Here is a 16,173-nt window from a genome sequence, read left to right on the forward strand (position 1 = left end):
CACTGAGCTCCCGAAATGGCTGTGCGTGCCCGGGATCGCGGATATCATATTTTCCTCTCTGGGTATTGCTGGCATTACGGGAACTCCCCATATGCAAAGAGGAAAATGGAGACTACGTTTGCATTTCAGGCAGTGTCCACTCTTCTTAACTACGTACAAAATTAAGTTAACCCTATTCATGATAAATCCAAATCCAATTTTGATAAATAATAAAAATGCCAAATATGGTAATTTACTTTAATAACCATTCTAGAATTACCTTTTACATACGTAACATTGAACACTCTAAAAATTATACTACATACAATATCACTCTCTTCGTTAAACTTCCTGCTTCATTTTTGGGATTACCCTGTAACCTTCCTTATACTACGTCTGTATCAAGACCGGTATCGGACTAGTGATGCACAACATATTATTGAACTAATACCGGCCCTGAAACGGACCCCAGATAGTAAGTACATTAAGAACATCAATATTTATCTTTATTTACCAAAATACAAATTACATTTTTCCGTGGAAGATCAATTGCAGTCGCATTCAGGGTGCTTCTTCAATAAAAGTTCTTTTCTCAAAAATGGACGGCAAAGTCGACTTTGCCGTCTAAAAAATAGGTCGCGAAGCGCGGAGTTTATGGTCAGTCAAAAATTAAAAAGTTAAAAACATTGCAGTCTCGATTTTGGGACTGCAATGTTGCATACAAATTCCATTATTTGTCGAGTTCCAAACTTTTAAAAAGTTGAAATGGCCATATCAAATGAAGGCACAGGCCCATTAAACAGCCAAACAGATTATTAGTACCGCGACTATTTAGTTGTCTCAAATAGGTTGGCATATTTTCGGCAGAAAAATACACTTCTATTTTTTTATAAAAAAAATAAAAAGGCGGCAAGGGCTTTTCTCTGTGAAAATATATACGTAAGAACGTTGCTTTTGTAAAATATTACTATGATATTTATATTTCTTGCACCATTTTTGAGAAAAGCACTATATATGACTCGGCTGGAAGGCCACTTGCTGGCTTCGGATTCAATTAAACGGACTCCCAAGGTCGTCCGTTTAAAACGAATCCTCAGCCTGCAAGTAGCTACTTCCGAGCCTCGACAATAATGTACTATTATACTTACTCAAGTTTACTTAAGTTTTAAGCGATATTGGTGTCGCCAATGAAAGACGCTTTATAAACTTAAATATAAGCTTTTGGCTGAAGCACCAGTTAATTTAATTACAATTCACAATCATGGCACGGCTAGCTAAATAAAAATAACATTGCACAAATTGATACATGATACATAAGCTATAGTTGGTCAAGCAGATATTGTCAGTAGCAAAGGCGGCAAATTTGAAAAATGTAGGCGCGAAGGGATATCGGTTCATAGAAAATTTGAAATTCGCGCCTTTTTCTACTGACAAGATTTGCTTGACCATCTATATATATCCTGAAATAGTTCATTTTTTGATACTTACTAGTCGATATCGAAAAGAGGCGGAGTTAGACCAAGATAAGTCTGGAACGATTTTCATAGCACACACAGTGCAAGTGTTATTTATACGTCATAACTACATAGAAATTTAAAATAGCACCTGCACTGCATGTGCTATCAAAATAGTTACAGACTTGTCTTGATCTAACTCTAGATTCGAATTTTCTACTAAGTAATTATTAAAAAAAATAACAGAGTATATGAGAATGATCGTTGTGTGATATTTCACAAAGTCAGTCAATGACAGACAGCGTTGTATATATTTTCATATAAATATAATATACATACGTATGCTAACCCTTGGCACGTTCTAGGGTTTTGATATAGATAAATATACCTATGGATGTCGATATATATTTATAAATAAAATTATTACTATACAGAGCTTCGATATCAATGATATCATGTGTAACATCGAGCCGTGACCAGATATTAAATTTAATAATAAACATCACTAGCCTTAGCCGGCCGGCCAGAGTGGAGTCGTTAGAGCTATAAGCTCCAGGGGTGGAAGTGAAATATGCATAAGACGCGAGTTGGCACAGTGGCTGTTAACAGCCACTGGGTAGAAAGCGGCGCACACCTCTCGACACCCCTGAGCCGCTCACACCGGTGTTGCCCTTGAGCCATCCTAGATGTCGCTTTTTTGTGGGGGCCCATCTTGTGAGGGCGAGTCACCGTCTGCCGGAAATAAAATTGCATACCGTTTTATTAGGCAGGCGTCCGGTTTTTTACCCCATAGCTCAGTACTAGTCCATCGCTTTCACCCAATAACCTAGTTCATTTTAGATTTCATCAACTCTCAATAGCCCTTACACCCTGGCGGGTGCTGCCTCTGCGTGCGTCCCATGACACGGGTAAGGGCAGCATCCGCTCGGTGTACCCCTTACATTTCATTAAAGTGTCAAAAGGGCCTCTACGTGTTGGCTTCGGCTCCGCGCACGCCTCCCAAAGGTCCGGAACACCATTGTTCCGTGATGGGAAAAACATCACTATAGTATTCCTGCCCCGAGTTAGCACACGTTTGTTCTATATGTATATTTATATCATCACTACTTTAAAAAAAGTATCTTGTGCTGTCAATAAAAAAATATGGCAACTATGTTTGGGATGCATACAGAGTTACTGCGTTTCAACTTTGAGTAGCAGTGTGAGATACGAAATTTTTTCAAAGTAGTGACGATATATTGAGTGTATAATTGTATAGGTATGAATGGTATGATAAAATTTTGGCTATGTCGACTTTTCGCTACAGAAATTTTACTTTTGAGTATCAAAAATACGTGCTCCGATTCATACACTTTGTCGATGTTGTATATGTACATACATGTACTATAATATAAATATTATAACTACTATGCTTACGACATGAACTATCCAATAATTCATTCTAATCGTGTAATTATTGTGCATACCCGGCTTAACTGCTGACTGCAATCTTTGATGGGTATTCGTAACCATTAAAGTACCACAAACTTATTTTAGTTAAAAACCGATACAAGGAGGGGAACTGCCGAGCCACATGTTGCTAAAGTATCCGCAATACCAATGGCCATTGAGGTCATAATGCCATCTCTTTCGCTCTCGGTTGGTGTTAAAACAGGTAAAGGACATAGCATTATGAACTCAGTCGCCAATTGGTATTGTGGTGAGTATACACGGTGTAACATGAGGAAACCGAATAATTTTAACCACGCATTTCTGAGGTCAAAAGAAGGTAAAAATGTAATAAGAGCTTAGGTAATTTCGCAAAAAAAAATTTTTTGTTTTGTTTTTACAATTATTTGAATGTATTTGTACATAAAAAATAAATGTTATTGGTAAACTTGTCACTTAAAATTGATTTTTACATTTTATTTTTTGTAAAACCTACTTTTTGCAAAGTGTTACTTGTCACTTTTTGACATCTATCAATAAGGATATTTAGACTACGTCCCATAGCAGCAACATCACCATCAAAAAAGCCTTTTACACTATGTAAATGTAACAATAAAAACTTGTTATTTTTTATATAAATTAAGTTATCTCTGAAACTAGGCGAATTTCAAAAAAGTTTATAGGACATTTTTGTCTCTAAATATGATCAGAAGTACGCTGTTAAAAATATTCGGTTTCCTCATGTTACACCGTGTAGTGTTCTTAATTTTGGCGCACTAGAGTGTAAAACTCTTTTCATCATACAAATATAACGTCAAGCTCGATTTACTTCACACGACACATCACGAGCAAGAACATTAAGTATGGCTCAACAATCTCATTTCCTAAATGTACGAGTACGTCACCGACCGTGAGCTGTCTTTGTTTATCTTCTATTTGGTAAGAAATCGCATATTGGACTTAAAGTTATATTTACAGACCTACGATAAGACTTGGATGATTTTGGATGATAGCATTCATAGCACACCCTTATTTCATGCAGAATGGAAAGACATCAAGATGTAACTTCGTGGAAAAATAATATGTTTAACTAATACGAGTAATTTACATAATAATGCTTATCTGCTTGAAAAAAGCTACTATTTCAACGTTTAACTTTTTGTAGATAATATTTTTTTCTCTGAATGTGATCAGCGCCCTAGGTAAAATATTTACACTTTGGTCGACGGCGGGTAATGATACATTTTAGCGCAAACATGTAATATACATATTATGCTACTTTCATAATTGTCGCATAATCTAAACCAGAAACACGAATATACATATATGACTATTTACAGATATTTTTTACTATGTTTAATATTTCCAAGTCCCATCAAAAACTATAACAAAATAAAATAATCAAATACCGCAAAACAAGGTCAATAGGAACAAAGTAAAACTATGAATTTTATGTTTAAAGTCTAAGTTTTGGTTACTTTTATGGTGTTCCAAAATACAAGTTACCCAAAATATAAATCTTTACCTTCGGTACAGAACGCTCAAAACGATACAAGAACGATAAAAGTTTAAATAAATATTTATTACGTATTATAAATGTTCGCATAGCCTTTTTTATCAAATGCTTAGAAGGTACTCAATTGTTTTCTAGCAATTCTATTGACCCTGGTTTACGTTACTACACACTAACTCATATCGTCATGTGTACTTATACAATAAAATATATTTCTATTCATCATAACTAACATATATGTATGTACATATTATGAAATATGATAAAATGTTATACCATTATACAAACAAATGCAACAAAATAAGCCCATCAAGTAAATGAATAATTTTCTTTAAAATAGTCAGGATCGGTAATATATTTACAAAAACTCAACAAAAATAAATTTCATACACTTTCATAATATATTTTCTTTAAAATAGTCAGGATGGGTAGGTATATTTACAAAAAATCAACAAAAATAAATTTCATCACTTTCATAATATATTTTCTTTAAAATAGTCAGGATGGGTAGGTATATTTACAAAAAATCAACAAAAATAAATTTCTTGCACTTTCATAATATATTTTCTTTAAAATAGTCAGGATGGGTAGGTATATTTACAAAAAATCAACAATAATAAATTTCATACAGTTCCATAATCAAAATATGCACAGCCGCAATATTCAAGAGCACGAACACATATTCGTACCACATATAGGCAAACGCAAACGTTACTCTATTCAGATCCACCACGCCACGACATTCCGAGACTGGCCACGGCGGCGGCGACAACCCTAGGTGGGAACAAAAGGTGCGATCGCTGTGTCCCGCTCCAACTTATGGTTATCGCTGCCGCCGTCGCAAGTCACTCAATATCGTGGCCGAGCCGTGAGGGAGATCGGACACGGCGGCTTTTTGCAGCTATCGATACACGGGTTTCGTGAACGCGCGACTGTTGTGATGCAGTAGCGCTGTTTAATTCTACATCGATGCAAACGCGCAAAGAAGTACCTACCTAGGGCGACACGTAGTGCAACCCTATGAGGTACAGAACATTACGGCCCAAAGAATCTGGAACTTTCTGGATGCAACGGGCATTAGTAATGAACTTTAAAGGGCCGCCACAATAGATCAATGCCGGTCGATGCGACACTCAAAGGCCCACAACACCACAATAATAATAAAACGCGCAGCTATTTTGCGCTACAGTCAGCAGCAGAAGTTGCTAAGCGGTCCAGGTGTTCAAAATGATCTTAACGCGATATTACTGTTAAGAGAATAAGAGCGTGTCAAGGTAATTTTGAACACCCCGCCCGCTTAGCAACTTCTGCTGCTGACTGTACATCGGGTATATGGGGAAGCCGCGTCTAAATGAATTCTACATCGGGACTCTACAGTATCGCGACTATCTTGGCTGTAGCGATGTTGTATCGCGATAGTTGCTATGCAGAATCGTGTTTACGTGTTCGAGGCTATATGACTAGCGACAGGATCGAGACTGTTTCGCGGCCTTTTCGCTAAAGGATTGTGGCAAAAAGTCGTTGTGTGCGACCTCCCTAATCATTAAACTCGGTCTAGGACACTCCATGTCCGCAGCTACTGGACTGTTTCACTATATTTGCGTTTCTGACTGATCTGTCAGTCCCTAATAATTTTGTCTAAAAGATTTCCATGGCATACTCGTATAGTCGATGTCAAAAATATGTTAAAATTTTTCGCTTTATTACAAAAGATTAAGATGCAAAAGTGTAAACATGTCTTCAACGTCGACTGTACAAATCTTAATTCAGTCGCGTTTGCGGTAGCCCTTAAGTTAAACAACACAAGTCACTTTTTACTTCAAAAACAGCGAACTCATTGACGTGGCGCTTAACCGAAATAGAATAAAAACTCCACTGTTTCGTCGAAAATACTAAATTAATACTACTGCTGATTAAAAAATATTAGCAATATACCTAATAACAGTTCTATGGCATGTTTGAAATAGCACTAAATCTTTTTGTTTAAAAAATCTTATGTTATCTCGTATATAAGGACCCAAATTAGAACATACATGAGCAGGGTGAGATTTATGACTATGAGAACTAAAATATATAGGTATAATATACAATAAAAAAATAACTCTTCATAATTTTATTATATTTACTATAGTATTATGAAACAAGCGTCGTAAAAAGAAAATCGAAATATCACATACATTTTCATTGGTATTGGCACACATGCAGAACATCTCCGTCGAGAGTATGCTAATACTAATCGACATACTCGACTTAACATAATCAGGAAGCCATCCCTATAGGCTATAGGACCACTATAGGTATGTTAAGTATTAATGAGAACTGATAACAATAAGATCAGTTGGTTCATTACCTGGCAAGCTGGGGCAACAGTAGGTTACCGGCTGGTGGGTGTGGGGAGTCACTGCGGGGGGTGCGGGTGTGGCGGGGGCGGGGGCGGCGGGTAGCCCGCCACGGCCAGCGCGCGGTCCGACCCCTCGTACACCAGCTCGCCGGGCAGCCGTGCCGGGTTTTGGGTCTCGTTGTTTAGGTATGGATTCGACACCTGTAACACCGCAATTATAATAACACTTATTTGGCATACTAATGTCATTAAAAAAACCTATGTCTTACATAAGAGAGGCACCGAGAGTGGAATACGGTACGTAAACGGTTTTGTAAACGACTCAGTTTTCGATCTCAGACGTCCTGCAGCTTTGGCCTTTGGTCTCGCTCAAAAGCTCCAACCATCAGCCCTACACGGAGTTCGGCGTTCGGCCAGAGGCTGTGCGCGTCCTGTTCACCGTTTTTAGGGTTCCGTACCCAAAGGGTAAAACGGGACCCTATTACTAAGACTTCGCTGTCCGTCCGTCCGTCCGTCTGTCACCAGGCTGTATCTCACGAACCGTGATAGCTAGACAGTTGAAATTTTCACAGATGATGTATTTCTGTTGCCGCTATAACAACAAATACTAAAAACAGAATAAAATAAAGATTTAAATGGGGCTCCCATACAACAAACGTGATTTTTGACCAAAGTTAAGCAACGTCGGGAGTGGTCAGTACTTGGATGGGTGACCGTTTTTTTTTTGCTTATTTTTTTGTTTTTTTTTTGCGTTATGGTACGGAACCCTTCGTGCACGAGTCCGACTCGCACTTGCCCGGTTTTTTTTCATACGAAAGAATTCATTGCCAAACATGACCCCATAATTTTACGCTTAACAATTGCTTTGAAGTCGATTCTTGTAGTAATAATATTTATGAAGTTTTTTTAGGCTGGCTTCTTTTTGGCTGTGTATTCTCTGTATTAGCAGACAGTAGACTATATATTTTACTAGCGATCCGTCCCGGCTTCGCACGGGTTAACAAATTATACACCTACACCTTCCTCAATAATCACTCTATTGATAGGTGAAAACCGCCTGAAAATCCGCTCAGTAGTTTTTGAGTTTATCGCGAACAAACATACAAACGCGGCGGGGGACTTTGTTTTATACGGTGTAGTGATTATGGGTTATACTGTGTCGTCTATGACACTGTTACAAGAGTAATGTACAAAAATGGCGGCACTCACCGCGGGTAAGGGCTCCAGCATGCCGAGGCGCGCCAGCAGTAGCTGCTCCTTCACCTGGCGCAGCTCCTCCTGCTGGCGCACGATCATCTGCTGCAGCTCCTCGTGCTTCTGCTGCAGCTGCTCCTGCCACGGCCACTAGCTCGCATCACCACAATACGGATTTAATACCGAGCGCCAGTGGCGGCCATTCGTATTGTCCTTGCGATCCATACTAGTTTAAACGCGGAGATAAACCTTCTGTATACAGGGTGGCTAACAAATAACTCCATCCCCGTTGCTATGGTTTGGGATTATACTGAGCAGCTTTTACTATGGGACCAAACACGAAATCTTGAAAAAATAATTTGGCTGTTTCATACATTTTGGTTGGTCCATTTTCTGTGGGAGGGTAATTTTATTTTTGCGATTTCGGGGTTGGTCCCATAGTAAAAGTTGCTCTGAATAATCCCAAAACCTCTCTGGCAACGGGAATGCAGTTATTTTTTTAGTCACCATATATATGATCGCTTGTTCAAATATCGAATAGCTGCCCAGCGACTCAGTTGACAAGCGTAAAGGCGGAAGAGATTTAAAAAAAATATAAACTGCGTTTTAAAATGAAGATCGTCATTCCGACGAAGAGTTACAGACTCTTTCCGCATTTACACTTTCTTGATGTCATATTCATTGTAATTTTAATTTCAGGGTGCAATAGTGTAAGACTGTAAACACATGTAAACGTGTTTATTCAATATCTGAATTATTTATTTTTTCACCCCTTATTTTAACATAATTATAATGTTATTGCGAAAGTTCACTCTATAGAAGAAGGGGGGGATGAAAGCAAATGTCCCATTATGATTTTTAATTTATTTATAGAATCTATAGCTCTCGTAACTTGTTTGTAAATATACAACAATTGGCCTAAAGGTTCGCCAAAAATATTATTTTACAGTACATATGGTCCTATTTTTCCGCACTAGTGCGGGAAATAGCACTTTTCGTGCGTATGTCAAAAGTTTAAAGGGCCATATGTACTGTAAAACGTTGTACGATACACGTTCGAATAGGTGATTCGAAACGAGTGACGATAAATTAAAACACGACCAAAGGGAGCGTTTTAAATCGACACGAGCTCTTTTCCGCACTTGTATCGTTAATAACTATTAATCAATTTCCTATTTTATATACCTCATTCTGCATATTACTACTAAAAAACTGTCATAGTAAGGATAAGTTGAAAAGTCAATGATGACCTCACCTGCATCTGCGCCTGGTCGGGCGTGACGATGACGGGCAGCGAGGGCAGCGAGAGCGGCAGCATGCCGGGCAGCGCGGGCACCACGGACACCATAGGCGCGGGCACGCTCACCGCGCCCACGTACGGCGCCGGCTCCAGGTACTGCGCGCCGATCGCGCGCTGCGGCACCAGCATCGGCTCGCTCTTAAGCTGCGGGAACGTCATGCCACCCTCACCATAACTGGCAAACTCGCTATTTCGTAACGGACGCTTCTGATTGAAGGGAAAAAATCTGAATTGATTAATATATTTGGATGAATGATTGTGGGATGACTTTAATTGTGTATAGTTAAACAGAAGCGTAAACACATTGTTAGTAAGTTAATCTATTTCCGACTTTTCCGATGGTCGTCTGTTTAACCGACCTAATTAGTTGTGTTGTAATTGTAAAACGAGGTGTGATCGTAGCAACTGATATTCTATTGCTGGGGTAGGCTTACCGCGGCTTCCGAGTCGAAATTTGCAATCGTACGACGACTCGGACGTATCGTAGCCAGGCGTGGCTCACTCCGCGATTTCCTCGCTTTGCAACAGATAGCTACAAGTACATCCGTCCTACATCAATTTTGGTGGCTAGCCGCAAGTCACGCGTGGCACTGTCGCCACCAAGCGGTCATATCTGTCCTAAGTCCTAATCGTAACAGACGCGTTTTGTTAGAGAGTGAATCTCATGTACCTAGTACTATTATTTATTCTGTGACGTAGCGCATAAAGTTTCCTATAAGTATGAATAGATACTGACCGTGCGGGGCGTAGTATTACGCTGCGATGAGCGCGAGTCGCCGGAGAGCGAGCCGGTGTCGCAGCCGGGCGCGTACCGGCTCGGCTCGGCGGACGCGTAGCGCGACGACTCGGAGCTGGCGTACCGCGTGCACGCGCGCGGCCACGACGTGTACACCGACGGCGCGCCCGTCGTCGCCGTCGTGCCCGTAGAGCTGCCTGACGCCGACTTCACCGACGCCGGCTACGAATGTACAAAGTTTATTGTACAAGAAAAAAACTAAAAGACCAAACAAAGGCTTGCATATAGGGGCATTTCACGCCAAGCGGGCAGCGAAAAAAGGGTCAGGTCATAGAATTTGCTGAAATTTGGAATAATTATTCTACTCGATATTCTAAAAATACGCATTCTTTTATTTTTTTTTATTTGGCACCGTTTCCGGTTTGGAAGCATTTAAAAAATGGACGAAAATTGAGGAGAGCATTTTACAAAAGCTGATGCAGCTATTATTTAATAAACTGAAAAATAAGTTTAATATTGGTTTGTATACAATTTTAATTGCTTTATCTTGCAGTTATAACACTTTTGATATTTTTTAATTTTTTCATACAAAAAACCGGAAATGAAAATTTCAAGTCAAATTTATATATAGTTCGGTATTTTTGAAAATTTTTATTTTTGCCTCAAAATGTAGCTTATAGTCCATCAAAAATACATGGAAAGTTTGAGAGTGGGATCTGCATTAGTTTCGGAGATACATGAACTAAAGTGCAAACGTGCCGGTCTGAGCGTCGTACTGGCGATTCCTTAGTTACCCAGTCAAATAAAGGTTTTGACCCTGGAATGACAAATAATAAGCTGGAAACTCGTATAACTACACCTTCGTTTCGGCGGTCTTTAAATTACGATAAAAGTCATAGAAAACCTCGTGTTCGCGCCGGAGTTTATTCAAGGTCAAATGTCACAAAAATTGCTTTATCACGAATATCAAGGTTTCTATAGCTCCAATGATGTTTACATATCAATGAAGATTGTAGAGCATACAATTTGAGACAAATCATGTTTAGGGCATTTTTCCCGATCCTCAACCGTTTTGTAGGAATTGTCGGATAATTTGGATATAGACGGCGCAAAACGCGTAGCGGTCAGCCATACGCTCCGTAATGCAAGTTCACCGTGAATTCCGGTTAATAATGTGAGGGCGATATGAGGAAATGGCTAGAGTATATAAAGAAATCACGGAGCACAGGCACAATGTTTTATTTTCGCATACGATGATTGAAAGAATGACAGCAATAATAAAGATATATTTGAATGAATGTCATCCGAGGATTCAAACTTCTTTTGGCGGCGAGAGTCCCGTGGCCAGTACCCACAGTCTCACAAATAATAACTTCTATGAAGTTATTGAAAGTGCACCTCACCAACATCAGGGGGTTGCACTCAAATATCGATCCGGTCCACCGCCATCTTGAAACCGATAAACCGCACCTATTCTTTTTGACGGAGACGCAAATCAAAACCCCAGCGGACGCGTCGTACCTCAACTACCCAGGCTACTCACTGGAACATAAGTTCAGAGCACGTGCTGGGGTCTGTGTGTACGTCCGCGACGACATTTGCTGCAAGCGTCTCCGTTGCTTTGAGGCTGCCGGGTTTTCCACTTTGTGGATTATGGTCGACTCGGGCTGAGAAAACTCTGTATGCCTGTGTCTACCGATCGCACAGCGGAAACCAGGAGACAACTAGGCTCTTTGACCACCTTACTGAGATGGCAGATAAAGCCCAACAGCGGTACCCCGCGGCTCAACTCGTATTCCTTGGGGACTTTAACGCCCACCACGAGGAGTGGCTGTTCCCGTACAAGAATACTTGCCACGCTGGGAGGGAAGCGCGCAAATTTGCTGTATCCCTAAACCTTACCCAGCTGGTAAATGTTGCGACGCGGATACCGGATGTTACTGACCATACACCCAATTGCCTTGACCTTCTGCTGACAACTGATCCAGACAGGCACTCGGTTTCGGTCTCAGCTCCGCTAGGATCGTCCGATCACTGTCTGGTGAAATCCGTGTCGATCCACTCTCCTCCTGATCTCTGCCCTAGGGGCACGAGGAGAGTATGGCGATACGAGTCAGCGGACTGGGATGAGATGCGGCATTTCTTTGCGTCTTTCCCCTGGCAGCAGGTCTGTTTTTCTTCGGGTGACCCCTCGTGTTCTGCTGAGGCTGTTGCGGATGTGATTCGGCAGGGAATGGAATATTTCATTCCGTTCTCCGACCTATCGCTCGATCACAAGACCCGAGCATGGTACAATTCGGACTGTGCTCGAGCCGAGGATCTTAAGCAGTCTGCATACCAGGCTTGGGTACTAGCCCGCGATACCAAAGCTGGAGCACAGAGGGTTCGCGCGAAGAAAAAAGCCTTTAACTCAGCTGCCAAGTCCTGCAAACGGGTGCTTCGAAAGGCTCGATTCGACCACGTCAGTCGAATAGGGGCCAAACTCGCCTCCTACCCTCCTGGTAGCAAGCGGTTCTGGTCCCTGTCGAAAGCAGTCGAATCCAACTTCTGCCGACCCACATTGCCACCTCTGCAGAAACCTGATGGGACACTGGCCCACTCCGCGACAGAGAAAGCTAACTTGTTTGCTTCTCTGTTTGCGAGCAATTCACGTCTAGATGCAGGCTCAAAACTTCCACCTACGCTACCTCATTGCAGTTCCTCTATGCAGAGAATTGCTATACATCAAAAAGAGGTACGCCGAGCTCTGCTGAATCTTGACGTGAATAAGGCCAATGGACCAGACGGTATACCTGCACTTGTACTAAAGCAGTGTGCGCCTGAGTTGTCTTCTGTACTGACACGCCTGTACCGCCTCTCTCTCCAAACAAGAACGGTGCCGAAATCCTGGAAGCTTGCAAACGTGCAGCCAGTACCCAAGAAGGGTAGTCGTGCTGATCCCTGCAATTACCGACCAATCGCCATTACCTCCATGCTCTGTAAAGTCATGGAAAGGGTACTTAACGGCAAACTGCTGGCATACCTCGAAGCAAATGATCTGCTCAGTGACCGTCAATATGGCTTTCGCATAGGTCGGTCTACTGGGGATCTTTTAGCGTATGTCACGCACTACTGCGGCGAGGCCATCGAGAGGAACGGTGAAGCGCTTGCTGTTTCACTGGACATCTCGAAGGCCTTTGACAGGGTTTGGCACGCAAGTCTCCTTAGCAAGCTTCCTGCTTACGGCATCCCTGCTGATTTTTGTAGCTGGCTATCTGATTTCTTGAGTGAACGGTCGATCAGAGTAGTTATTGATGGCTGCTCTTCGGACCTCATGGCCATTGACGCCGGTGTTCCTCAGGGGTCTGTTCTCTCCGCAACCCTTTTCCTGCTCCACATTAACGACATGCTGCAACCCAGCATTGTAGGTTATGCAGATGACAGTACGGTTGTTGAGAGATATTTGGCTAGTGCAGGGGACAGCAGGGAGGATATACGTTCACAGAGAGAGGCCATGGTTGAGCGAATGAACTTGACCCTTAGTCTCGTTTCCCAGTGGGGTGATGACAATCTGGTCACGTTCAATGCCTCCAAAACGCAGGCGTGTCTATTTTCCGCTAAACGGAGTCCATTCGACCTGACTCCTTCTTTCCGGGGTGCATCTGTACCTATTACCGACAGCCTGGAACTCCTCGGCATGGAGCTGAGTTCAGTCCTCGGCTTCGGCAGCTTCATTGAGTCTAAAGCACAAACTGCGGCCAGAAAGCTGGGCGTCCTAAATAAGGTGAAGCGATACTTCACACCTGGACAGCTTCTAACACTTTACAAAGCTCAAGTCCGGTCGTGTATGGAGTATTGCAGCCACCTGTGGGATGGCTCAGCTAAATACCAACTCGCCGCTTTGGACTCAGTGGAGCGCAGAGCCAGGAGGATGATTGGCGACAAGAAGCTAACGGCTAAGCTTCAGACTTTGGCCCATCGGCGGAAAGTCGCCAGCCTGTCGGTATTCTACAGGTTGCACTTCGGGGAGTGTGCCCAAGAGCTACACGAGCTCATTCCACCGTCCCCATTCTACCATCGGACTTTTAGACGCACGGCCGGTTTCCATCCTTACTTGGTAGATATTCCGCCAATTCGCACTAAGCGCTTTGATTCTACTTTCCTTATGCGCACTGCCAAGGAATGGAATTCCTTGCCGGCGTCTATATTTCCGTGCTCTTATAACCCGGCAACCTTCAAATCAAGAGTGAACAGGCACCTTCTGGGCGAGCTCGCTCCATCGTAGGCCACGTCTACGCCTCGGCTAGTCTGTGGCCATGAGTAAACCCATGCATAATAAAAAAAAAAAAAAAAAAAAATTTATTTCATAAGATGCTATTTACGGATCATACGCTGATTTTAGAACAAAAGTTGCCTCTTCTGTGGACAATAGTTAACAGCTTGTGTGATTTGATTTGATTTTGATGAAGCTTTTATCGCGGACTGTACTTTTTTTTCAGTTATCTGCTCAATTCTGCGAATATATTTTATGGCCATGATGATGGGCTGATGGCATTATATATTCTTATTTATACATTAAAAACGACCAGCTTCGCACGGGTTAATAAAATTATACATAAACCGTCCTCTTGAATCACTCTGTCTATTTAAAATACACAGGGACAAACAACGGGAAGCGACTTTGTTTTCACCTATGTAGTAATGTCATTAAAAATATTGCATTGTCATTGGTTTTCATAAATATGCCAAATTTTAACTCAATGTAAAACCAACAAATAGTCAACGTTTCCAAATGTTGAAGACAGATCGAAAAGATGCATATTTCCATCGCCAGTTAAATAAAATATTGTGGAAATGTTTACTTGTATTATTTGTACTTCAACTTTACCTCTTTTCTGCGGACACTAGAGGCAATAAACCCTAATTTTCGGATTAATCCTAATGGTATCGTCTTGGGTCATCCCATTCGTTTTTCGTCAAGTTCTTAAATTAGTCCTATTCTGCTTTCATCACTCATTCTACATTGAAAGCCACCGACGATTGTAACGAATGTGGAATGAGTGACGAAAGCAGAATAGGACTAATTTTAGAATTTGACGACCCAAGACGATACCATCCTAATGAAGGGGTACTTCTTTTACATATTAGCTTATTTCATAAAATGATTGCATAAATGCACAAAAGCTGTTAACTATTGTCCACAGAAGAGGCAACTTTTGTTCTAAAATCAGCGTATGATCCGTAAATAGCATCTTATGAAATAAATAACTTCATAGAAGTTATTATTTGTGAGACTGTGGGTACTGGCCACGGGACTCTCGCCGCCAAAAGAAGTTTGAATCCTCGGATGACATTCATTCAAATATATCTTTGTTATTGCTGTCATTCTTTCAATCATCGTATGCGAAAATAAAACATTGTGCCTGTGCTCCGTGATTTCTTTATATACTCTAGCCTGCGATCATATATAACTAAGGATACCGCCTTTAGGAACATTACCGTTCAAATTCTCGGGCCAAATTAGCACACATACACAATTACGCCTACATTCAAATAAGACGACGCGTTTACAGAGCCTGTAATCAAAGCTGATAAACGAAATAATAGTCATCTTTATTACACTAATGGTACATAGCTAAGTGTAGATGAAATGCATATAATGTCAATAACTACCAATCAGCGACATTAATCCGCTAATAACCTTCTTGCTGTACGTACTGGCCGCTGAGAGTTCGCGGTTCATATTTGATTAGAATATGACTTGGACAGGGATAGGTTTATGCCATACAGTGAAGAACCAGTCAAATAATTCACGTATAATAATTTAATGCAGATTAAAAGATAACTAGTTAAAATGTTGTTATGACATGACAGACTAACTCAACATAAGTAAATATATCATTGTTGTATAAATGTATTCCGCTATAATAAGTATTTTGTATATTTTATTATCAATCTGCATGGCAGTGCGAAGTCACGTTCAGGTATAGTCTGTCCGTTTTTCTAAGATCAAGTACGTCATAGTAAATGTATGGCGAACTTGATCTTAGAAATAGGACTGGCTATACAGTCTGCAAAATTTACATGGGTACACGAATCGGGTCAAAAATATTTGAACAGGCGGAGTCACAATAAATCCCCACTTTCAGTTCAGAATATTTTATATGTATATAGCCGGTCAAGCAAGTTTGTCAGTAGAAAAAGGTGCAAAAATAAAATTTTGTATAAGACCACAGCCGTTCGCGCGCT

At 41.1% G+C, this 16,173-nt stretch overlaps 1 protein-coding gene across 1 annotated transcript in view; it reads right to left on the bottom strand.

The window, feature by feature from the left end:
• Positions 1 to 223: 223 nt before the first annotated feature.
• LOC134678953 (circadian locomoter output cycles protein kaput) overlaps positions 224 to 16,173 on the bottom strand; it is a 29,360-nt gene continuing 13,410 nt past the window's right edge. The window contains exons 10-13 of the mRNA XM_063537709.1: positions 9,946 to 10,167; positions 9,165 to 9,353; positions 7,925 to 8,041; positions 224 to 6,916 (exon numbers count right to left, since the gene is read on the bottom strand). Of these exons, the coding sequence (XP_063393779.1) occupies positions 6,773 to 6,916; positions 7,925 to 8,041; positions 9,165 to 9,353; positions 9,946 to 10,167 (672 nt within the window). The 3' untranslated portion in view covers positions 224 to 6,772. The remainder of the gene's footprint in view (positions 6,917 to 7,924; positions 8,042 to 9,164; positions 9,354 to 9,945; positions 10,168 to 16,173) is intronic.

Source organism: Cydia fagiglandana, chromosome Z, assembly GCF_963556715.1.
Source record: "Cydia fagiglandana chromosome Z, ilCydFagi1.1, whole genome shotgun sequence".
NCBI classification, from domain to species: Eukaryota; Metazoa; Arthropoda; class Insecta; order Lepidoptera; family Tortricidae; genus Cydia; species Cydia fagiglandana.